The following is a 24568-nucleotide window of genomic DNA, read 5'->3' as shown; positions in this document are numbered from 1 at the left end:
TGAGGAGTCAGAAGTCTGGGATCCACCCCAGTTGAACCTCTTCCTAGCTGAGCAGCACTGCGCGGTGCCTGTCACCTCTCTGGTTTCCTTGGCTGTAAAAAAACAGAGCAGAAACTCTCCAAGTGCAAAAAGAGGCACCGGGAGTACACAGCCCCTGCAAACACGGGCACTGTTCCTCAGCAGAGCAAATTCAAACCCAGCTCTGGAGTCAGGCCGCCTGGGATTGAATCCCACTGTGTGCTGGGTCAATGTGGGCAAGTAGCTTAATTTCCCTGTGTCTCAGTTTCCTTGTCTGTAAAACAAGGATAATAGGACCTACCGCCATAAACTAGTTGTGAGAAAATTAAGATAATATAGTTTGAGAGTTTTGGATGAGTACTCAGTAAAAATTAGCTTTTATTATAATGGCTCTTTGAGCCTTGATTGACCCCAAACTCCCCAACTAGTAAATGATATGCACTTGGAAGATACAGATGTTTGTCCACTAGAGCCTAGCCTGGTGCCTGAGGCAGGGGAGTGAGAATGTGGTGTGGAATTACTTAATACATGCTCCAGGAAGTATTAATACTTATAAAAGGGGCGCATACAATTCACTGGAGCCCCCTTTCCCCACCCAGAGCACCGTCTTCCAGCGGTCAAGGGCTGGTGAATGAATCTCTGAATGATACATATTCCTCTGTTTGATGTTCAGCAATAATGAGCTTGTATGCAGGGTGAGTCACCAAGCGTGGTTCACGGTCTGTGCCTTGTATATAGCCGTACAATTCCACAGGCACAGACTCAAAGATCCTGGAAAATCATTCATTCGACAAACATTAATTGGGTGCGTGGCAACCTACTGATTCAGGAGTTGGAAGGGTGTAAAATATTATTTTGAAGCTACACACGCAGGCAGGTAACAATGTTATTGGACACGTGTTCCCTAAGCACCTGTCCTCTGGTCTTGAGCAAACTATACTTATATGACCTGGTTTATGAATTAATGAGGGCCAGCTAATCTTTCAGAATTCAATTTGCAGTTTTGGTCAAAAGCCCTTCAGCCTTTACAACCTGTCTTCCTGGGTTGGGCTAACTCCTTTGCCAGTTAAAAGGTTTCTGTGTCTTTAAAAGGAGGCGGTACCCTGCCAAGTGTGCCCCAAAGGATAGGCTGGAGGTGCGTGAAGTCCCACCCACTTTCTGTGACGTCCTGTGACCCGGCTTCTGATTGCCCGGCTCAGACGTCAATCGAGGGGCGTGTGTCTTGCTGGGACACAGTGGTGGTCTAACCTCTGGTTGGCGGAGCGGTCGGGTGTATTCTCCGCTCGCCCCCGCGCCTTCGAGGCCCCCGCCGCCCGACCCAACGGCGGAGCCAGCCAGTGGTTCCCGGGGCGCCCTCCCGCACCGATCCCTCCTCGCTGGGGCGGGACCTGGCCCGACGGCTCCGGTCACTATGGTCAGTGGTCGTATCGGGGAAGCGGGGAAGGAGGAGTGGGAAAGGGGGCGCAGTAGGCGGGGTCGCCGCCTGGGCGCATGTGCACTCGCGGGAGGGGGGGCTCGGGCGCGAGGCTCGGCCCCCACCGTCAGACCTGCAGCGTTCGGAGACCCCGGAAATACTGGGGGCCCAGTCCTTCCTTGGAAGGCCCCCGTGGACGGCCAGCGACGGAGACCCAGCCCGGCTCCCAGGCCCCCCGCCCCGGCGCGTTCGTCCCAGCTGTCCCCGGGTGCCGCTCGACGGTGGGCACCCGGAGGCTCCAGGGCTAAGGGTCGCTTCCTTTTTGTTAAGTAGACCTCCAGTCGGCAGCTCACGGCCCCACCCATCCGAGGGCTCAGCCCTGAGAGACCTCCCACTCCCAAGCCCCACGGGTGGACCTGGGGAGTGCAAGGGTGGCCGGACATCCTCTCCGTTCTACGCGTCAACAGAAGGTCTTTGGAGTTAGGGCCCACGTGGAGAGGCTGTCTCAAGTTGTGAGACACGTGAATTAGGAGTCCCTGCAAAGCAAAGACTAGAGGAACCCCTGATTCAGAAAGCAGAAAGGGCCCCAGAGACCCTCTGAGCCAGGCCAACCGGGTCTTGGTCAGCTGGGGCCACTGAGGCCCAGACCGGGAGGGGGCCGGGACTGATCGTGGTGGACTTGGACCTGAACCCAAGCCTCTGGACTCCCAGTCCAGTGCTCTTTGTGTTACTACATCAGTCCATCTTGGGGGCAAGGGGAGGCAGGGGACAGGCGCTCTGCAGAGGACTGGGTGTGATGAGTGCCTAAAAGTCTTCAACTCTGAGCCCCCCTGCTCCAGGGAGCTTGTAGAGTATAAGGACTGGTGGCCTGGCTTGTGGTCACACAGCCCTGAGTTCAAATCTCACCTCCATCCCTTGGAAAGCCAAGAGGCTTTGGTTGTCGCTTCCCATCCCCGGCACTATTTTTCACGTCTGTATACTGGGCTGCTGTGAGGACCACGTGAGGTGATGCGAGTGGAGCCCTTGGCTCAGGTAATTGGGCACGGCTTTCCCCGTGAAAACAGGGTCCTGGAAATGCGCGTGCACGGGTGCCTGGCTTTTCGTGCTCGGCCTCCTCCCTCCCATGTCTGGGCAGAGAAGTGGGTCACCACTGCAGGCTGCCTCTGGCTTGGGGCACAGGTCAGAAACTGGTCACGGTCTGACACATTCTGACTGTGGTGTGGGCAGCCAGGTCATCTGCGCTGGCCTGTCCTAGACAAACCAGCCTGCTGCTGGGTGTGGCTGAGGGCTTCTGAGGCATCTGGAAGCGCCAACGTCCTGCTTCTACCCAGTACCTAAGGGTTTACCTGGCTCTGCTGCTCCTGGAAGGGGACCCAGGTGTTTCTGCATCGCCTGCCAGGGAGTGGCCAGAGCTGGGGTAATAATGGGTTTAGCCGCCCTGGAGCCGAGGCTGGCAGGGCTTCCAGCCGCCACTGGGTAGCTGAGAGCATGGCAGGGGTGGTGAGGGCTGGGACCTGAACTTCTGGCCTTCGTGCTGCACAGTGAGGCCTCTGACTCCATCCTCACGTCTGCCCTGGACTCACAAGACCGGAAGGTTTGTATAGAGGGCAGATGGGAGTCAGAGCGCCAGCCCTCAGCCTGTGACGGGTGGCGTGGCTGCCTTGGAGAGGGATGAAGTGGTTAACTCACCAAGTAGGACGTCTGACTGGGAATCCTGGGAGGGTGGGGGGCGGGGGAGAAGCAGTGCAGGGTGTGTTGTCTCCTGTTCACCCAGCATTTATTGAGCAACTACTGTTTGCCAGGTACCGCGCTGGGCCCTTCGGTGGTTTTCTGAGTCTGTGTGGTGTGGGTGGTGGTGAGTGTGTGTGTGGTGGGCAGAGGAGAATGTCTTTGGAAAATACAGTGTTTTCTTTCTGTATTCATTTCAAAGTCACTGGGCTAAGCTTGAGGAAGGGTCCCAGGTAGAAGACACAGAACCCCTTGGGGACGCAGGGGCCAGGGCGAGCACAAAGCCTGGGGCTGCCGCTCGCAGAGGTTGTAGGTAGTGAGGGGTCTCAGGCTCACTCAAAGGGCATTTCACATTCAGTGAAGAGTGAAGGTCGGATATGAATAGCAAAACCACAGGGCCCTTCTGTGCTTTGTTCTTTGGTTTGTCAAACAAGCCCCAGTAGGTACCCTAGGCCAGCCCCATGCTGGGCACTGATGAGAAAGACAAGGGGCTTGCACACTCTTAGGAGCTCACTGCCTGTTGGACAAGGCAGAGCTGGACACAAGCAATTCCTGAGCTACCGGTCATGACCTAAGAGGCCTGACCATGGGCTTGGGGAGCACAGCAGGGAACCATGCACTCTGAGGGAGTAGGGAGTGTTGAGGAAGGCTTCACAAAGGAGTCTTTTGAATGGGGTATTGAAGGATGTATAGGAGTTTTCAGGAAGGATTTGGGGAAGAGTGTATTCCAGTCAGGGTGGGACAGTGTGCTTACAGGCCTGGAAACATGGTTAAGAGTGGGATATGCTGGGAAAGGTGAGCGGTCTGTATGGATGCAGAGAGCTTGGGGTGGGGGGAGGAGAGATGAGTTTAGAAAAGCAGATGGGGTCAGAATGTGCCATGAAGGGCTTCGCATGCTGCACTGTGGGGTTTGGATTTTATTCTGCGGGTGTGGCTGGGGAGGGGGGAGGACCATAACATATTTTTGACAAATAAGAGATGGTTGATTTGGATGCCGTCTGGCAGTGGAGTGGACAGAGGGTTGGAAGTGGCCAGGCTGGAGTCAGAGACCAGCGCATACATCTGTTCACTCATCTGCTCGTTATGCATTTTGGGGGCATTATTGTGTGGCAGGCACTGGGGAATCTGGTCATGACAGGCAGGCAAAGTCCCTGCCCTCATGGAGTTGACATTCTCGTGTAGGGTGACAGACAGCATGCAAGTAAACGAGTGAACCTACATGTCAGAGAAAGCTCTAAAGACATAAAACAAGTCAAGGCAGTAGGGGTGGGGAAGGGGCAACTTTCACAGGGTGGTCAGGGAAGGAGGTTGCGCCATCTGAGTCATGTAAAGAGGCAAAGAGTCATTCCATGCAGAGGAACAGCATGTGCAAAGGCCCTGAGGTAGGAATGGGTGTGTCTTGGGGGAACACAAGGAGGGTCACTGTGACTGGAGCTCACGAGAGTGAGGGGAGCAAGGCCGGATGGCGTAGGACCTGGGTGGTTGTCATCCAAAGGTTGAGTCTTCTCCCATGTGAAGGAAGCCACTGGAGGGAACTGGGAAAAGGCATGTCCTCATCTGCTTCACATGGTAGGAGCCTGTGCTGGTTGCTGTGGAGGATGGTGGGGCTCGGGGGTGGGAGTGGGAGCCGGGAGGTCAGTTGGGCAGACACGTGGTGCAGCCTCCCTTGGGGCAGATGGTGGCGGCTCTGGCCGGACACAGGAGCCGAGCTGACGGGGGAAGGGAGGAGTAGAAGAGGCCTCCCGGGTCTTTGGCATGAGCTCTGTCTGGATGGAGGGGCTTTTGAGGATCTGGTGACACCTGGAGGGGATGCAGGGGTGGAGAGAGAAAGCAGTTAGGGGCACAATAATTCTGGGATCTTGGTCAGACATCCCGCTGGCTGGTGGTGTTTGAGGCCGGAGCTCTAGGCAGAAGTCAGGGCGGGAGATCTGAGGGTCCATTAGGAGCATGCTATGAGTCCAGGCGTCAAATGAGAGAGGGCCAGCATCTGAATTCGGGGTCTCTGCAAGGCCAGCCAATAACTGTGACCCAAGGCGGGTAAGGGTCCAGATGCAGGGTCTTCTCTATTTCCTGAACTGAACTGCAGAGATGGGGGAATGTGGGTGGTAGGCTGAGTAATAGCGTCCCAAAGACACCCACATCCTAATCCCCAGAACCTGTGACTAGGGTACCTCACGTGGCAACAGGGGCTTTGCAGTTGTGATGAATTAAGGGTCCTGAAATGGGGAGAGTACCCTGGGGTACCCAGGTGGGCCCAATGATGTAATCACAAGGGTCCTTATAAGGAAGAGGCAGGAGGCTCAGAGTGAGGAGACGTGACAGGGGGAAGGAGGGATCATGAAGAAATGCAGGTGGCTTCTAGAAATTGAAAAAGGTAAGGGAGTGGGTTCTCCCCGTGAGCCTCCAGAAATGTCAGATAATAAACCTTGCGTTCAATCACTGGGTTTGTACTAATTGCTGTTTGTACAGCAGCAATAGGAAGCCAGTTCAGGACGCTAGGTCTCCCCTGAGTCTTGGGCCTCCAAATGTTTTTGATCACTCATCAATAAAAATGTGTGATTATCCCAAATGTTGGTATATTATGCATCATACCCTGAAGTAGACATTTAAAAAGCCATTTCCTTCCGGCCCCTGCAAACAGCCCCCTGTGGAGACCCCAGCCCCAAGCAGGCAAGGCCAGGCTTGGAGCCACGGGGAGCCTCTAGAAGTGACAGGGACCTTCTGAGGAGAGGTGTTTGGCTGAGTTCTGGGCCCTGGCCCTCTGGTGGTGAGCCTGCAGGCGCTGGCCTCTGCCATGGAGGAGCTGGTAGCTTGAGGTCAGGCCGCGCGGTGCGTTGTGGCTTCTCGGGGGCTGGGCCTGGTTCACGAGGCTGACTCATGGCCCGGGGTCAGCACACCAGCAGAGCAGCCTCAGAGGGAGGTCCGGCAGGCTAACGGCTGGCCTTGCCCGCCGGGGCCCAGGGTGGGCCCAGGAGAGGCCCACCAGCACCTCAGAACCTTGGCTGGGGGTGCACACAGAGGCACCGAAGGGTACGTTATGGGGGGGGTTTGTAAGCAGAGGCATGAGCCCGAGGCCGGGCTGCTGAGGAGCCATCAGGAAGTGATGATAGGGCACACGAGGGCCAGGTGGGTTCTCTTTGTGGCGAGTTGGGGCAGAAAGGCACCCAGGTCTGTTGAATACCTTTGATGTGCTGGGTGACCAGCATCGAAGTTTCTCCCTGGATTGCCTCACTGTGTGACCTCAGGCAAAGAGCTTGACCTTTCTGGGCTTCAGTTTCCATTTGTAAAACAGAGCTACTGTGAGGCCTAAGTGAGATTATCCCCAGCGCCTGGCATACGGTGACCTCCCAGCAAAGGTAACTTAAGTCATTCAACAAGTGGTTACTTAGGGCCTTCCGGGGGCCAGCTGCTGTTCCAGGCGCTTGGAGTACTGTGATAAAAGTGACAAAGGACCGTGTCCTTGTGGAGCTTCATTCTCCTATTGTTTCACCTCTCATGAAAGCTCAGAGAAGCTGGATTCAGACTCTGAAGTGAACTGTATGTGTTCCAAGAGGGGCCCACAGAGAACTCACAGGAGGAGCAGGGGTTTGGTTTGGGTCACAGGTCACGTCATGGGTCAGACCTTTACGGCCTGCAGGACTAAGCTGCCAGGGCCCAGTCCTTTCAGCGTGGCCCTCCCCACCCTGCAGCTCCCTGCCCCCCCCACCGTCTGCTGGGGGTCCCTGGAGATGCTCGCACAGTGCTGGGCACGTGGGGTTCCCGTGGGCAGGGGGCGCAGCAGCTTGTGGGATGGGAGCTCCTGCATCGCCCTGGCAATGGGACCTCACTCTGGCTCTGCTTGGTCACTTCCTTACCGGAAGCTTTCAGGGCTTCAGATGCCACACCAGTGGGGCAGGATCCATGCATTGGGGTGTAGGTGGAGGGCTGGGGTGAACTTGGCTTTTCGCTGTTCTCAGGCTGGTTGAGGAATTCTTGGGGCTCTGTGGACAGGTTCTAGATATGTAGAGAGGCTTTGGAGAGAAAACAGAGAAAAGTGGGGGAATCTGGTTTTCCTTGCGTTTGGAGGTGCGGGGGGCACATGGATGGGAGATGGGGATCAAGTGCAGGGTCAGCAGCATTATTGTAGGTGGTTAAGTGCTGGCTCTGCGGTCTCCGAGGCTGTAGGAGGAAAGAGGACCCCCACGAGGACTCAGATCTGGTCTGAACACCAAGCCCCCCCCCCGTTCCAGTGCCTCAAGCTAGTTCCCAGGGTTACTGGGAAGGAGCCAGTGATCGGAGAAACGTCCTTCTCTCACTTTGAAATATCTTCCTCGGCTCAACAGCTCAAAGCTGTTTCCAAGCAGAGGTGCTATCTGCCTGACTTAGTTAATTAGCATCTATTTGCAAACCAGCAGTTGAAGGCTAAAATCCTTTAGGATTAGGTAACCTGATTAGGTCTGACAGGACATTGTCAGGCGAGGCCTGTCCTTTTCCCATAACATCCTGGAAATTTGGGGCCATGATTTAAAAAACAAACCACCAATTAGAGTCAGCCAAGGTCAAACCCAGAGTATTGTACCTGATTTCTGGGCCAGTATACTGAGGCTGTTCTTCCAGGGGTGTGACCAGGGCCGTGCCGATGAGGAGGGGGGCGGGGACCACCCGGGCTGACTTGAGTCACTCTGGGCTGCCAGGCAGGGACTTAAAGGCACCAAAGCAGAAACCCACTCACCCCTCCCAGTGGCCCCAGTAAACACACCTGGGACCACGAGGGGGCACTGGAGCTAACTCAAAGCTCCATCACAGGGCAGGGCAACCAACCTGGGAGCCATTTGTCAGGAGGGGTGGATCTTAAATAGTATTGAGTGAAGAAAAAAAAGACACGATATATATAGAATAATTTGTATGCATATTTAAAACACGTGCATACATAAAACAACTCTGTATTTTAAAAAAGACATACATTCCACTTACATGAGGTCCCTAGGATAGGCACATTCATAGAGACAGAAAGCAGAGTGGTGGTTGCCAGGGGCCGGGGCCGTGTGGAGATGAGGGGTAGGGAATGGGGAGTTAGGGTTTAATGGGTAGAGTTTCAGTTGGGGATGATGAAAAAGTTCTGGAAAGGACGGTAGTGGTTGCACAACGATGTGAATGTACTTAATGCCACGGAACTGCACGCTTAAAAATGGTCATGATGGTATATTTTGTGTTATGTATGTTTTAGCACAATTTTAAAAAGGCAGATACGTATTGAAAGACATACCATAGGGAATACCTGTAGAGGGTGGGGGGATGGCAGGATGGGAACAGCGATCAGGGATGAAGGGGGAAAAGGTGACAGAATGCCTTGCAGAGGCCGGTGCTCACAGTGGGTCTCTTGAACCCTGAGTGTGATGAGCTTGGCTCTCAGCGACCCAGAGCCCCCCGCCCCCCCGCCCCCAAACTGCTGTTTAATATTTTTCTTGTAAGTTGACTTTTAAATAGCCTAAGTAAAGTTGTCTCGAATGCCCAGTCGATATGACTATGGCAAGTGGAAAAGCTACGGAGGCTTCCCTGGGTGAGGCCCGTTTCCCCTTCCTGACCCACTTTTAACATTCTCGTTTTGACTGGTGATGGCGGGCTTTCTAACATCTTAAATACTTATCTCTACATATGTAAGATTAATTCCTTATACTCCTTTCCACTCTCCCAGCGATACCTTCTCAGAAAGTGCCCATCAAATAGAACTGATTTTATGCATCCTCCCACGCCATTTGTCGTTTTTCTCGGGGGCCACTCCAGGCGCGAGCAGCGTTCTATACAGCTGCACTGCTTTTTAATCATCCGTCGTTTAAAAAGACCCAAGCCATCATTTTAAGTCTGCTGTGGGTAAAAACAAGACTTTTTGTTGGTGAGGTAGGTAAATAATGGGACTTTGGAATGAAAGGAGACGGCGGGTGGGTGAGTGAGAGAGATGGGCGTTGTCGAGCGGGGACACGTGCTGTTTCTGAATAGTACCTGTTTGTCATCCTGCCTTCCCCTCGGGTCAGCGGAGGTGGATTTTTAAATTCTGAAACTCATGGGATCCTGTGGATATTTGCTTTATGAGCACACCGTATGAGTGCAAAATTAACTGTACACCAGCCATTAGTATTTATTATGCCAATAATGTAAGTCTTCCATGATTTAGAATAGGTCAAAACATGTTCACTTTTTATAACTATGCCACTGAAGTTAATAAGTTAATAAGTTTTGGACTTCCCTGGCGGTCCAGTGGTTAAGACTCTGCTTTCTACTGCAGGGGGCGCGGGTTCGATCCCTGGTTGGGGAAGATCCTGCATGCTGTGAGGCATGGCCAAAAAATTAAAAAAAAAAAAAAAAAAAAAGGAAAAGTTAACAAGTTTTGTTTTAAGTTTAAAAAATTGCAAATGAAAATGCAACATTTTACGCTCCAAGTCAGGGGCCTTCTCACCCTTCAAAAGAGGCTAGCAAAGTGGAAAGGACTTAAAGGTACACTGGAAGCCTGCTTTCTCCTTGGTGCAATTAGAAGGTTTGAAGAAGGTTGAAAAGAGATTAATTTTCGCTCCCAGTGTGGCCAATGTCTGTTAACCCCCGTGTCCAGACATCACCTATAAATGATCTCTCACTCCACCTGTGATGAGCAGCCCTCAGACTGGGGGACCCTGCTGTAGGCACTGAGGTCCGGAGCTGAGCAGTCTGCCTGTAATGCGCAGAGGGGGAGCTGCAGGGGCCCAGCCTGAAAGTGAGAAGGCCCCAGACTGCCCTGCACACAGTGTTCCTTTGAGGCCCAGCAGCCTTGGTCCCTCTAGAGCTCCTGGACTCTGAGCTCTGTCTGCTTAGCAGTTTGGCTTGGTAGAATGTCCATGGGCTTCAGAGTCAGACAGATCTGCAACAAATCTCTTCCTGGCACGAGGGACCGAACCTTGTCAGTAGAGTGGGTTTAGTAATTGTCAGTCGGGATTAAATGAAATAACGGGAATATGTAAGCCTCTGTCCCAGAGCTTGGCCACACAGCTGGTGTACAGTAATGGCATCCGTTATTATTTCATACCTCTTGGGCTTAGGGTAGCAGCAGATCATCAAACCGTCCTCCATGTGTTGGCTTTCAACCTCATGGTCACAGGATGGCTGCTGGAATGTAGACATTGCATCTGTATTAAGTCAGGAAGAAGGAGGAGAAGGAGGACATGCTGTCTCTGTTCTTCGCATCCAGAACCAAAAGCCTTCCCCAAAGCCCCCAGCAGATTTTCTGTGAGTCCAGTTGGCCAGCCCCGGTCACTTGGCTGCCCACAGCTGCAAGGGAGGCTAGGAAAATCATTGAGGAGGAGGGTTGTCATGACTTAGCCCAGGCATTGTCCATCACGTTGCCCAGAGTAAAACAGGAATCCTGTCTGTAGGGAAGAAATGGGTAATGGCTGATGGGAAAGCAGCCCATGCCTCTGCCCCAGAATGGTTATTTGATTCCTCCTGGTGGTTCCCCCCTGCTCTGCCAGCCTGCCACTGTGGTGTCAGAGCAGAAGTGAGGAAGGCGCCTGAGACTGACTTAATTTTGTAACAAAGGTTGGGTACAGAATAGAAGCGTCCAGAAACAAAACCTAGAATCCCTTCGCCCACCCACAAGCATTTGCACGCTCCCTTCCCTCTTTTAGAAATACTTTTCCTCCTGTTTTTAGGGACAACATTCATCTTCTCACTGTTTGGCTTTCCTCTGGGAAGGTGCCCGGGCACCCCACATCTCGGGAGGGCATGTTTGGGGCCACCAGAAAGGGAGAAAAAGGAACAAAGCATGAGTTCAAGGGAGGGCCCAAGCCTGACTCAGATGGGGTGGGGCAAGCAGGGAGGCTTCAGCGGGGACATGGCTTTTATTCATTCATTTAGCAAACATCTCATCCCCTGCTCTGGTTCAGGCCCTGTGAGGGGCCCTGGGGAATCAAGTGAATGGCATGCCTCAGATGGTTTGACAGCTGCCTGCTGGCAAGGGAGGCCCACGTGACTTTGGAGACTTTGAGGGGTGGGAGCTTCCCGGCCCCCTAGAAATGCCCCTTCCCAGTCACAGAGCCTGGATGCCGAGTACAGGAATCAGAGCCAGAGAAGCTCATTGTCAGACAGAAGTTTAGAGTCTGTCCAGGGTGGAGACCAGGTAAGCCTAGAAGTCACTTACGCCTCATTGTACGATTCTGTGGGCCAGCTCTCTGCTTCCGGTGGTGAGCTCTGGAGAATCTCATCATCAAAATCCAACACATTTCTCCAGATGGGAGGGGGTTTGTAACACCGAAGGCTCCTTTCCAAGCACTGCGGTACTGGGTTGAGGCCGCTGTCTAGTCAGTGAGGAGGCTGAGAGGCCGCCCGGTGACAGCTGTCAAAAATGATGGCCAGGGCTTCCTTGGTGGCGCAGTGGTTAAGAATCCGCCTGCCAATGCAGGGGACACGGGTTCGAGCCCTGGTCTGGGAAGATCCCACATGCCGCGGAGCGACTAGGCCCGTGAGCCACAATTACTGAGCCTGAGCTCTAGAGCCTGCGAGCCACAACTACTGAGCCCATGTGCCGCAACTACTGAAGCCCGCGTGCTTAGAGCCCGTGCTCCACAACAAGAGAAGCCACTGCAATGAGAAGCCCGTGCACCACAACGGAGAGTAGCCCCTGCTCGCCGCAACTAGAGAAAGCCCGTGCCCGACCAGCAACAAAGACCCAACACAGCCAAAAATAAATAAATAAAATAAATAAATTAAAAAAAAAGATTGCCAGGGACTTTTCCTCTAGCGGGTTCCCGACCGTTGGTTTGCTAAGTGCAGTTGGGCCCAGCAGGTGCTGAAGGGTTGGGGTCATGGACCCCTGCCAGGTCTCAGCAGCACGGAGGGTGCAGGCTGTCGCCGAGGGCCGCGCTCCGCCCCGGGGCCCCCGCCCCTGCCCCGGCCCGGCCGCGGCCTCGCAGTTCACCCTGCTGGCGATGCGCCCCTGTGGAGGGCAGGACGAGGCTGCGGCCCTGGGGGGCAGCGCCCGGGCTGCCCGTTAGGTACCTGTGCAAAGTGTCAGGGGATGGCAAGGGGGAGGCGGGGGAAGACGAGGCAGACCTGCTGGACACTTTGGACCCCCCCGGGGGGAGGCGAGAGCACGGCTAGTTTGGAGGATCTGGAGGACGAGGGGACCCACTCTGGGGGAGACGGGGCAGTGGCGGGGGCAGCGTGAGCAAGACCTGCACCTACGAGGGCTGCAGCCAGACCCCGAGTCGGGTGACCAGACAGCGCAAGCCATGGACGTGCAAGAAACACCGCAACAAGATGTACAAGGATAAGCACAAGAAGAAGAAAAGCGACCAGGCCCTGAACTGCGGCGGTGGGGCCGCCCAGGCTGGCAGCGTGGGAAACGTCAAACTTGAGGAAAGCGCAGATAATATACTCTCCACTGTTCAACAGAGAACAGGATCTTTTGGGGATCGACCTGCAAGACCTACTCTTTTAGAACAAGTGTTAAATCAGAAAAGACTGTCATTACTAAGAAGTCCAGAAATGGTGCAGTTTTTACAGAAACGGCAACAACTACTAAATCAGCAAGTTTTGGAGCAAAGACAACAGCAGTTTACAGGAACATCAGTGTGAGGGAACTTATCAAGAAGTCCTACACGTGTTTTATCTTATTGTAGTGGATGGACATATTTTTATACTAAAGATAAATGGGGTAAGATTTGCCAGTAGAAGGTAAACAGTCATTTTCCTGTGAATGTGTGTGCATTTGGGGACAAATACGTATTGCGCATTGTGCATCTATGACCCTGTTTCTGTTTTGCTATATTTGTTCATTTGTTTTTTAGATTCCACATATAAGAGATACCATGTAATATTTGTCTTTCTCTGTTTTCACTTCACTTAGTATGATAATCTCTAGGTCCATCCACGTTGCTGCAAACGGCAGTATTTCATTCTTTTTCTATGGCTGAATAATTTTCCACTGCATATATATACCACATCTTCTTTTGCATGTGTATATCACATCTTCTTTATCCATTCATCTGTTGATGGGCACTTGGGTTGCTTCCATATCTTGGCTATTGTAAATAATGCTGCAATGAACATAGGGGTGCATATATCTTTTCTAATTAGTGCTTTTGTTTTCTTTGGATAAATACCCAGAAGTGGAATTGCTGGGTCATATGGTAGTTCTATTTTTAATTTTTCTGAGGAACCTCCGTACTGTTTTCCATAATGGCTACACCAATTTACATTCCCACCAATGGTGCACAAGTGTTCACTTTCCCTCACCAATACTTGTTATGTGTTGTCTCTTTGATAATAGCCATTCTGACAGATGTGAGGTGATACCTCATTGTGGTTTTGATTAGCATTTCCCTGGTGATTAGTGATGCTGAAAATCTTTTCATGGGTCTGTTGGTCATCTGTATGTCTTCTTTGGAAAAATGTCTGTTCAGATCCTCTGCCCGTTTTTTAATTGGGTTGTTTGTGTTTTTGACGTTGAGTTGTATATCTTCTTTATGTATTTTAGATATTAACCCCTTATTCAGATATATTATTTGCAAATATCTTCTCCCATTCAGTAGATGGCCTTTTCCTTTTGTTGAAAGTTTCCCTTGCTGTGCAAAAGCTTTTTAGTTTGATGTAGTCTCATTTGTTTGTTTCTGCTTTTGTTTTCCTTGCCTGAGGAGACATATCCAAAACAATGTTACTAAGACCAATGTCAAACAGCCTGCTGCCTATGTTTTCTTCTAGAGAAGTTTAATGGTTTCAGGCCTTACATTTAAATCTTTAAACCATTTTGAATTTATTTTTGTGCACTGAGGTATTACATGTTCTATAAAATGAATCAGTTTGGAAGTTACAAGTTGATACCCCTACATGGTGGGCCTGACCCTGACTCCCTGCCCGCCAGGGACCATGGCGTCTGGGATACTAGTCACACACCGGCAGGTGCTTCTGTCAGGGGGAGGTAACATTCACTGTGTCCTGCAGCCAGCAATTCAGAGGCTTTCTGTTGGTGAAAGCCCAACAGCTGCTTTTGGAATTGTCACAGCTTCACTCCTTTTTCTGTCTTTCAGAGTGAAGCATCTTTCAACCTAATATCAGAAAAATGTGACATTCTATCAATTCTTCGGGATCATCCTGAAAACAGGATTTACCAGAGGAAAATCCAGGTAAGGCAGGGGGTCAGAAGAAGGGGAGCCTAGATGAAATGGGCTGGAGTTGGGAGCAGAGAAAGAGGTGCCACTTTGAAGGTAAAAAGCCTTCGCATTTGGACCAGGTTCCTGGGCAAATTAAAGGGCTTCCGGAATATTGTGATGTTGGGCATTTGCCTTAATGAGAAATCCTTTCGCTGCAAAAAAAAAAAAAAAATAACACTTTTGTTTTTAAAAAGCTAGGCACTCTCCTGAGTGTTTCCTTTCTCCCTGAGACCTCATTACAACATTGCAAGGTCAGAACTTTTATTACCCATGTTTTACAGCTGAGGGAAACGAGGCACAGAAATTAAATGGCAAGCGCACGGCCCTACTGCTAGTGCGTGGAGGAGCTGGCATTTAGACCAGGCAGCCTGACCTCATAAAAGTCGTCTTTGTAACTGCCCTGCAAGGGCATCTCTCAGGAGGGAAAGCCCACTCCAGCCGGGCTATGAAAAAGGGGGGGTAGGGTTGCTGGAAGGATGCAGGGACAGTCACAGAACAAGGAGGAGCCTGGGCGCTACCCTGGTGCCCCCTCTCCACCTCTCGGCTTCCTGCCGGGGCAGGAGCAAAGGCTGGGCAGCACACTGACTCTCGTGTCCCCTGGAACCCCCTCGGGAGCTGAGACGGAGTTTTCAAGGAGCGCATCCTTCCCTACGGCCTGCCTCTGGTAGGCCCATGGGGACTCCGGGCCATTTCAGAGGGAAGCTGACAGCCAGGAGCAGAGCCGGAGGGGGTGGCATGGGGAGGCCACACCTCCCAAGAAACCCTTTGAAGGACTGGCCAGACTGCTTGGTGAAGGCTGGGGAGGCCCTTCCTACCGACTCTGCAGCCTCCTGGCCCACCACACAGGCACACCCACCCTCACTGCCCCACCATGCACGCCGCTACTCCTCCTCTCGCTGCTCCTCCTCTCAGTGCCATTCCTCCAGGAAGCCTTCCTGGACTGCTGAAGTCTGTTGTAGATGCCACTGCTCCGTGGCACCCCAGTGCTTCCCCTGTCCTCCTGTCACGATCATCTGACTGCCCATCTTACCCCAGACTGTAGGCTCCCGAGGGCAGGGCTGTGGGACCCCCAGCCCCATTCATGCTCAGTGTCTGACACAGGACACACTCTGAGTAGTTTTATTTTTGTGGGACGAGAGTTGGGCCACCGTGAAGGGCAGCCAGTCTGAGAGGAGGGAGCAGGTGTTACGTGGGGGAGGCAGGGGCCCCGGTCCTGACGGGACACGACGGGGGTGCTGTTGGTGCAGACACCCACATTTCCTCTGTCCCCCGCAGGAACTCAGCAAAAGGTTCACTGCGATCCGCAAGACCAAGGGGGACGGGAACTGCTTCTACCGGGCCTTGGGCTACTCCTACCTGGAATCTCTGCTGGGGAAGAGCAGGGAGATACTCAAGTGAGTGGGGCACAGGGGATGCTGGGTGGGCCGCCACGGGGCCGGCTGGGGAGGGACAGTGACCTAGCGGGCACTCTCAGCCCTCTGGTCTCAGTGTGCTTAGGCAAGTCGCGCTGGGTGCGTTCTCGAAAACTCACTGCAAGGAGAACACAAAGAAGCGTTGCCCCATTGTTCTGGACGATCTCAGCTGACCTTGGATTTGAGTGTGTGAGTAACCCAGGGGTCCACCTGGTCAGTCTGGATCTAGAGTTGATGCTGTCCAAGGTCCCTCTGTCCCGCAGCTGCTGCCTGTAAAGATCCTCCCTTAGACCCTCGGGTTTTGGCTTAGCTCGAGGCTTCTCATACTTCATCATTTGTGCAAACCCCCTGGGATCTTCTTCAGATGCAGACTCCAGTTCAGTAGATCTAGGGTGGGGGATTCCGCCTTTCTCACAAGCTCCCCGGAGAAGCCGCCCCTGCCTGCCGCTGGGCCTCGGACCACACTGAGGAGCAAGGAGCTGAGAGCTGCTTCTTAACCTTGGAGGTCTCACAGCCCTTACAGGATTTGATGAAGACCCCGGGCTTCCTCATCAGACACCCTCCCCCCACATACCCTGGGGAAGAGTGCAGAGTGGCCACGGGTCACAGAGCCCCTGTGGTTGAACCGTGGACCCCGGCGCCAGAACTCCTTCGCTGAGGCAGGTTTCTACCCTGCCTTCCTTCCGGGGCCCCCTTGCTCCTGCAGCCGTCGCCCAACTGGGTGCCACACGCAGACCGTGTTGTGGGCCCTGGGGATGCAGCAGCAAACAAGAGAGACAAAACACCCTGCCTGTGGAGCTGGCATCCTAACCGGAAAAGAGGGACAGTGGATACGAAGAGTACTTGATGTGTCAGACGGTCATAAGTGTTGTGGGAAGAAAAATCAGGCAGGAAAGGAGGCCAAGTTGTCCAGGTGTAGAGGCTGCAGTTTTAAGTAGGGGTTGGAGAGGTGGGGGGGGGGGGCAGGTGGGGTAGGGCCTCACGGGCCTTTTTAAGGACCTTGAATGTCGGCCTGAATGAGATGGAGCCACAGAGGGTTCAAGAGAGCAAGGGGCCCGATCTGCGGGCTGCTGCGTGCAGGATAAACACAGCGCGCGCAGCCAGGGAGCAGCAGGGGACGTGATCTGGGAGAGCCCAGAGGAGGGGTGGTGACGGTGGCCTGAGCAGGTGGAGGTCGATCGCAGAGCCCTGCAGGGGTGGCGCCAACAGGATTCACTCGTGGCTGGAGTGGGGTGTGTGAGCAGAGAGAGGAGTCGAGGATGGGTGCCTGGGGTTTGGCCTGAGAGTTAAAAAAGCAGGAGCTCCATGTTGCTAAGTCCGAAATCCCCGTGAGCCATCCAAGCGGGGTCCAGTGGGAAGTACCAGGCGGGTGTTACCGCATTTTACAGATGAGTAAACCGAGCTTCGGAAAGGTTAAGTGACTCGCCCAAGGTCCCACTAAAGCTGGTGCGTGGCCGAGAGGGCCTGTGCTCCCAGTCCTGACGCCGTCCTTCTTCTCCTCCCTCACCTCGTCGGGGCGGGAGTCCTGCCCTGCGTGTTTGTCCCTCACTTGACTGGGTCTGTGTGTCGCCGTCTCTGTGTCCCCAGGGCTGGCACGGCGGGGCCAGCAGTCGTTGGTGAGGAATGAGTGTGGGGACGCGGCGGGGGCTCAGGAGCGCGTGGCCAGGGAGGGGAAGGGTGTGAAGGCAGGAAAGCTGGGAACATAGCTGTGCACATTCACAGCCTCACAGAACGGTGGCCAGAGGGGCCCTCCCAGCACCCCTCGTGGAGGCCTGTTACCATCACCCATGCCGTGCAAAAGGGGAGCCTATGGCCCAAAGCCGGAGAGCGACTTAGCAGCAGGGCTGTGGCTCCTGGCACAGCACTCCTTCCCACACCTGCCCTGGCCAAACCAGGCTCAGATACGCCGGCCCAGCCTTTGGCGGTTTGCCTTTCGGCAGAAGCACCTCACCTTCCAGGTTAGGTGATTCCACTTCACACACACCACCCTCTCCGCACCTCCCCTGTCCCACAAGGCGCCTAAGCCTCCCAGGCCTTTCTCATTGTGCCTTTAGTCCCTCGTGAAAACCCCTCCCGTGTCCTCCCTAGAGTCTGGTCTCCCCTCCCAGGGGACAGGCTGCGGTTACGCCCGTGCCAGCTGGACCCCCAGAGCCTCTCCACTTGGTCCTTCTTGCGGGGGATGCATCCCTCCTTCTGTGGACCCGTCACTTGGACTGTATCTCGTCTCTGCTGCTGAACTCTGTGTCCTGGGGCGGCTCCCCGCCATCCCCAAGGGGACCAGGACAGGTCCCAGATGGGGCCGTGCCAGTGGGGGGCCTGCAGTGGGAGCACTAACAAAGCAGGGGTCCCTGGACCCGGTCTTGAGGGATGGTCACTGCTGGTAGAAGTTTAGTGGCTGTTTGGCCGGGAGGCCTGATTTGTGGTGTGAGTTGATTTCTGTAGTATAAATACTCTTGTCATGATTTTTTTTTTTTTCAAGCTACCATCATGGGGTCACTGAACAGGGAGTTGGGAAGAGATACGTAACACACGCTATAGTCCAAATCGTGTTTCCACCATCCACGCACAATAGACAAAGATTACGTCAAGAGCATAGATTATAATTTGTGTTTTAAAGTTATTTAAGTTTACATAACTTGATTCTTAAATAATGGCTGTTTAACACCTGGATGGCAAAATGCGTAAATTTAACAACTAGCTCTTGTGAGCAGGTACAAACCAGCGCTAGCACACCTCTGAGAAGAGCATCCCTGGCCAAGGGGACAGTGGATGCTAAGGGGTGAAAACGCAAATGGGTAGTGACTGTGGGATGTGAGGGAAGCTGTGAGACTTGACTAGAGATGAGGCTGCTGAGCTCGGCAGGGGCCCTTCCAGGACACCTGTGCTGGGGAGCTGTGTCCTGAGGGAGAAGGCTGTGGCAGGTCACTCTAAGGTCCCTGTGGAGAGGGGACCAGGAGTGAGGGAAGGCTGGGTGTGGCCCAGGCCAGAGATGGTGTTGACATACCAGGAACCATGGGGACAGGAAGGAGGGACAGAGTCAACAGACCTTCGAAAGGTAGTATCAATCTATCTGGGAGTGGGTGGTGATTACCTCAATTTCCTCATCTGTGAAATGGGTATACTACCCACCTCCTGTGACTGTACAGGGGAGGACAGAACAAATCAGTGTGTGGTCCACGTGGAAGTGCTTTGAAAAGTAGAAAAGTCCTGCTAGAAAAAAAGTCCTAGTAGAAAAGTGACACGCACCCTCTCAGGTGTGTATGGGGTGGTGGGTGAGTGGGATGACAGCTGACGTCACAGCAGCGCCCCCTGCCATTTCCTTGTAAGTACCAGTCTTTCCCCTCCAGGTTCAAAGAGCGTGTACTGCAGACCCCAAACGACCTTCTGGCTGCTGGCTTCGAGGAGCACAAGTTCCAAAACTTCTTTAATGCTGTGAGTTAACCTGGGCACGACAGCTGAGGGGCCAGGTCCTCCCTCACTGGCAGAGCAGACAGGAGCGGGCACTGGCCGGAGTCCCCTCACCGCCCAGGGCTCTGTGGTTGCGCCCCTCTTGCTCCTCCCAGCTGGGGAAGGGCTGAGGGTTGCTTCCTGCTTGCGGGGACATCGAGGGAACAGGGAGCCCAGGGCCCTGCCCTCTCTCTGGGAGGAGGTACCTCCTTTGGGGCACTAGCTCTCAGGCTGGAAACTTCCCCCAGCCTCCGTCAGCCCATCCCCTCTCCACCCCATTCCCCGGACCCCACTAGTGAAGGCGGTGGGGTTGGAGGACTGTCAGTGCTGAATCTGTAAATAAGAATTGCAACCATGGCAGTGAGGAGGGAGGCTAACCGCTGCTCCTTAGACGCGACTCACTACAAAATATCTAAGGGACTAAGGGATATTAGCTAAGGGACTCACTACAAAATATCTCTAACCCTGTTACTGAGCTTTGGCGGGATCTCTGACTGATTGATTTTGGCGCCTCAACTTGAGGATTTGGAGATGGAAATGCCCGTGGAGGGAGGCCCATGGAGGGAGGGGCGGGGCGGGGCTTGCCCGTCCCCTGGCTGAGGGCCCAAGGGCTGCAGTTTTACAGCGTGGTAGAGCTCGTGGAGAAGGACAGCTCTGTGTCCAGCCTGCTGAAGGTGTTCAACGACCAGAGCTCCTCGGACCGCATCGTGCAGTTCCTGCGCCTGCTCACATCAGCCTTCGTCAGGAACCGCGCAGACTTCTTCCGACATTTCATCGACGAGGAGATGGACATCAGAGACTTCTGCACTCATGTAGGTCCTCGGGGCCCAGGCTGTGGGGACTCGGCCTCCGGCCCTGGGCTCCGCTCCCATCCCTCTCTCCGTAGGAGACTTTAGCACCAGCCTTCCCTAACCAGGGGACCTGGCTGTCATGTCTACATTGCAATTCAAAGAGCACTAGGTTAGCAAGCCGGAACGCATCCTCCTTCTGCCCAAACTGTGTGGCTTTGGGCAAGTCACTTTCCCTCTCTGGGCCTCAGATTTCTCATCTGAGAAATAAGGGCTTTGGACTTGACTGTTCACAAAATTACAGAGTAGCAACCCCAGAGTCACATTTGCCCAAGACCTGTTCTGTTTATGATGTATGGTATTTACCTGAAAGAGCTGCCAACATTTAAACATCGGGCAATTTTTGTATGAATGTCTGGATTTCTCTGGAAAAATCAGAAGATCCAGCTCCCCAGGCCTTATTCCTTTTTGTTTTTGTTTTTTTTTATAAATTTATTTTTTATTTATATTATTTATTTTTGGCTGCATTGGGTCTTCGTTGCTGCGCATGGGCTTTCTCTAGTTGCAGTGAGCGGGGGCTGCTCTTCCTCATGGTGTGTGGGCTTCTCATTGTGGTGGCTTCTCTTGGTGTGGAGCACAGGCTCTAGGCACGGGTTTCAGTAGTTGTGGCACGTGGGCTCAGCAGTTGTGGCTCACGGGCGCTAGAGCTCAGTCTCAGTAGTTGTGGCGCATGGGTTTAGTTGCTCCGCGGCATGTGGGATCTTCCCGGACCAGGGATCGAACCCGTGTCCCTTGCATTGGCAGGCGGATTCTTAAGCACTGCGCTACCAGGGAAGTCCTCCCCAGGCCTTATTCTTGCCCGGCAGTAATCAGCAGGAGCTAAATGGCAGCTGCCCTAGTTATTGGGACTCAGTAGGCAGCTTGTCTCTCCATTGACTCACTCACTCGCTCGCCTAGCCCTCTGTAAGCACATAAGCTTGAAATCCCTTTATGATAAAGTCCCTTTCTGCTGAGATTCTTTGACTCTGTGCATTAGGAAGCCCAAGCTGAAAAACTCCTGCCCCCCTTTCCAGATTCTTCAAAGTAGTGTCCTCTTCTCACAACTAGGGGGTCCAGAATCAAAAAGATCTAGATTCAAGCCTTGCAATTGTGGCAATTTCTATCTGTTACCTCCTCAGTGAGCCTGCGTTTCCTCCTCTGGAAAATGCAGATGTCAACATCTGCCTCACAGGTTGTTGTGGAGATTATTTCCCAGCGCAGAGGTTTTGACCTAGGACCACGAAAGCCAGGGTTGGACCTCTCACTTGTCCTCTGCCAGGCCTCCATCCTCAACTGGGTTTTTTTTTCATTGTGGCCTTTGCAGGAAGTGGAGCCCATGGCCATGGAGTGTGACCACATCCAGATCACGGCCCTGTCCCAGGCACTGAACATTGCCCTGCAGGTGGAATATGTGGACGAAATGGACACGGCCCTGAACCACCACGTGTTCCCCGAGGCTGCCATCCCTTCCGTTTACCTGCTCTATAAAACATCCCACTACAACATCCTTTATGCAGCCGATAAACGTTGATTAATCTTAGGCCGTGCAGTGGAGCCTGTCACCTAACGGGACTGCATTCTGAATGGAACATTACGGCTTTTCAATTTTTTTAAGTGATTTCGACTATAGTTAGAAAACGTGCAGCCTTTTGGGCAAAGTCACTGGGAATAAGGCCTACTCACTACGGACTGGTGGTAACTTGGCGATATTTTTAATATTTATCTTCATGGAGGATCAAATGTTTTCCAACTCTGGGCTAGGAAGCCGTATGCCCCGGCTCTGCCCCAGTTCTGAGACCTTGCATAGGTCACCTCCTCTCTCTGGGCCCAATTCTTCATCTGGAGGTTCCTGCCAGTGTTGACATTCCAGTGTTGTATAAAAATGGGGTCCTCCGGTTTATTTCCACCAGGGGCAGTGCCTCTCTGTAGGGGAAGAAAAGCTCAAGATCAGCTGTCTTCAGTGACTTACCAGTTCTATAAAAAATCAAGTCCAGTCAGCTGTTGGACTGGACTTTGGTGCACGGTGAATTGAGGCCAATTTGAATGCGAGGGCTTCAGTGTACTTCCAAGCATTCATGACAGTGTTTTCTTACCCCTAACTGGAGGAAAAAGATACTTTTATGCCAAAGCCTAGGAAGAGGCCTGTAGCCATCAGCATGAAGCCCAAGTTGTTGGGCCCCTCTATCTCCCTCAGGGCCAGGACTGCCTGCCTGGTCTGGTGGGAGCCCTGCAGGGTTCTGCCGCCAGCCCCACCTGGACAGACACTGAGAAAGATTAGGGTCTGGGACCAAGAAGGTGTCTCATCGTCCCCAACACATCCTGGAAGTAGAATATGGGTACTCAGCCAGGTGGAGACATCGATCAGCACATGCAGCCGTAGACTCCAGCTGAGCAGAACAGACAAGTTTTTTTGAGGCTGTCTTTGGCTTCCTTTCCCCTTTCCCCCGCTTCTGTTTGGCTCATGGGCTGGCTAGAGCTTAGGTGAGAAAGAACAGAGATAAGCCGAGGAGACCGGCAGTGGGGGAGATCACCACTGGGGAAACTGCCTGGTAGCCAAGAGCCCTGGCTCTTGCCAGTCTCGTTGTTCATCCACCTGGACATGCCCCTTGATAACCTCCTCAGCTTGCTGCCTCAGGATCTCGAGGAGCCCTGGCTGGGCTGGGGCACTGCCAGCAAGCTCTCTTCCTCTCTGGGAAGAAATGGAGAATGCAGGGGTGTGGAATTGCCTTCCTTAATCGAAGGCCTCACAGGTTCCATTCTGCAGGGATTTATTAGAATCTATTGGTGCTGCAGTGCCAGACTGTGGTGTCTGCCGACAGCCAAACTGTGCACCAGGAGGACTGGGTAACAAACTGCTCCCAATCCTTGTATACAAATGTCAGATGTGTATCAGTCTTCCGCCTTTGTGAAAACTGATGTCAGGGTGCTTTTAATCCCAGGCAGGGACCCAGGTTCCCATACTGCCCTTGGCTGGAATTTGGACCCCAAGGGCTCAAGCTAAGTGACTGTCACTTTTTCACAGGAATGTAAAGCTGACCGTGATCTCTGGATTGGTTCAGTGGTTCCACCTTGCTCTGGGTAGGAGTGCTGTGACAAGTATACTGTAAGAGTCGGGTAACATGGTACATGATTTGTGAGTATCACGATCCCTGTTTCCAAACTGAAGGACACTGAGCTGAATCTTGGCTGCTCTGAGCAGTTGTGAGATGGGTCCTGGGCCTCCAGCTGGGCTCTCAAGCACAGTATAATCAGCACTGGCTGCCACTTAACTGCATCTGTAGCTCGTGTAGCATTCACAAAAGCAAAGCTTTCTCTTCGGCAGACAGGCTGGAGAACTTCCCTCTGAGGTGTGTCTGCACTGTGTTTCCAGGCCTGAGAGCCTGAGTGTTCATGTGGGACCCTCTTCCCAGGAGACAGCCTATCAGTTTAGAATCAGAATGCCCAAGAGAGGCAGGCTGTTTTCATGACCTTGCTCTCTGCTCTCCCATTTTTCATAAAACCATTGGCCAAGTCCAAACCACCGCTCTCTTCCCTTCACATCTGCCCTCAGATCTTGCCTCTGAAGGGAGAGCACTGTGGAGGAAAGGAGTGGCAGAATTCAGAGAAGCTTTAAGTAACAAATGTAAAACCCCGTCATCCGCGGACACTACCCTGCTTGTGTACGGCGGCCAGCCATGCCAGCAATCACACTTCGGGGTAATTCTTCACCCACCCCACAAAGCCTTCTCTTTGCAGACCAAAAGCTGGAAGGAAGGTTGCTTTCAGAGTTTGCCTTTACAACTGCACATGCGTTACCTTCCTTCCAAAGGGAACTTTACAAACCAGTGTGAATATTTAGCAACAAAAAAACTGTCCTTGCTTCTGGTTCCTACTTTAAGCACAGAGTGGCTCTGGAGCCAGACTGCCTGGGTTCAGATCTTCAACTTTGCCACTAACTAGTTACATGACCTTGGCCAAGTCCCTTCACCTCCTAGTTCCAATTCCCACATTAGTGAAACGGAGACAATACCAACACATCACAGAATTATCGGTTCAAGTGGAACAAGATTACACGTGAAAACAATCGCAAGACCTGACGCATAGTGAGTGCCCTACAAATGGGATGCTTCCCCCCACGGACCCTTCCGGATGGGCTGCAGCAGAACACTGCAAGATGGGAAAACACGCCACCTTGGCAGTGGCACTGTGGTTTCCCAAACAGGGAAGAAGTCTAAGGACCAAACGCATTCTCGTGCTGAGCGGAAATAGGGGCAGGGGCTGTGGCTCAGTAAATGGTTCCCCAGGGGCCCCTGGTCCCGTGGGATGTAGGCCAGGCCCACAGCTTCCTCGGGCAATTGGTAAAAACATTTTCCTAGCATTAAAATGGTTTCCATAACAACTGTTTGTCCTGGCTTCTTAATAGTTGGTATCTGGCATGCACCAAAAATCAACACTACTATCCCATGGGGCTTGTACGTGTGAGTGGATTAGCAGGGGTAGGAGTGTCCTTGTTTAGTGAAAGGTCCAGACACTCAGGAAATTCTGTCCTTGGGCTGGGCTGGAGGTGCCAAAGGAACCACAGGCCTCGCC

General features: G+C 53.1%; 1 protein-coding gene and 1 pseudogene across 1 annotated transcript; both read left to right on the top strand.

Moving 5' to 3' along the window:
* Window positions 1-1242: 1242 nt before the first annotated feature.
* OTUB2 (OTU deubiquitinase, ubiquitin aldehyde binding 2) lies at window positions 1243-24377 on the top strand. The gene is made up of 6 exons (XM_068541248.1): window positions 1243-1432; window positions 14191-14286; window positions 15589-15707; window positions 19073-19157; window positions 19790-19984; window positions 21324-24377. Exons 1-6 carry the CDS (start codon window positions 1430-1432, stop codon window positions 21528-21530), a joined length of 705 nt encoding a protein of 234 aa, XP_068397349.1. The 5' UTR covers window positions 1243-1429; the 3' UTR covers window positions 21531-24377.
* LOC137761981 (regulatory factor X-associated protein pseudogene) lies at window positions 11968-12739 on the top strand (annotated as a pseudogene).
* Window positions 24378-24568: the final 191 nt, after the last annotated feature.

This window comes from Eschrichtius robustus, chromosome 1 (assembly GCF_028021215.1).
Source record: "Eschrichtius robustus isolate mEscRob2 chromosome 1, mEscRob2.pri, whole genome shotgun sequence".
NCBI classification, from domain to species: domain Eukaryota; kingdom Metazoa; phylum Chordata; class Mammalia; order Artiodactyla; family Eschrichtiidae; genus Eschrichtius; species Eschrichtius robustus.
The sequence above is the reverse complement of the archived record's forward strand: the minus strand, read 5'-3'. Positions and strand labels throughout refer to the sequence as shown.

What these genes read in the sequence shown, in the direction of transcription:
- OTUB2 (XM_068541248.1), top strand. An exon ending in TCCAAAACTTCTTTAATGCT is followed by an intron (nt 19,158 to 19,789) that starts GTGAGTTAACCT and finishes CAAGGGCTGCAG; the next exon opens with TTTTACAGCGTGGTAGAGCT. An exon ending in TCAGAGACTTCTGCACTCAT is followed by an intron (nt 19,985 to 21,323) that starts GTAGGTCCTCGG and finishes TGGCCTTTGCAG; the next exon opens with GAAGTGGAGCCCATGGCCAT.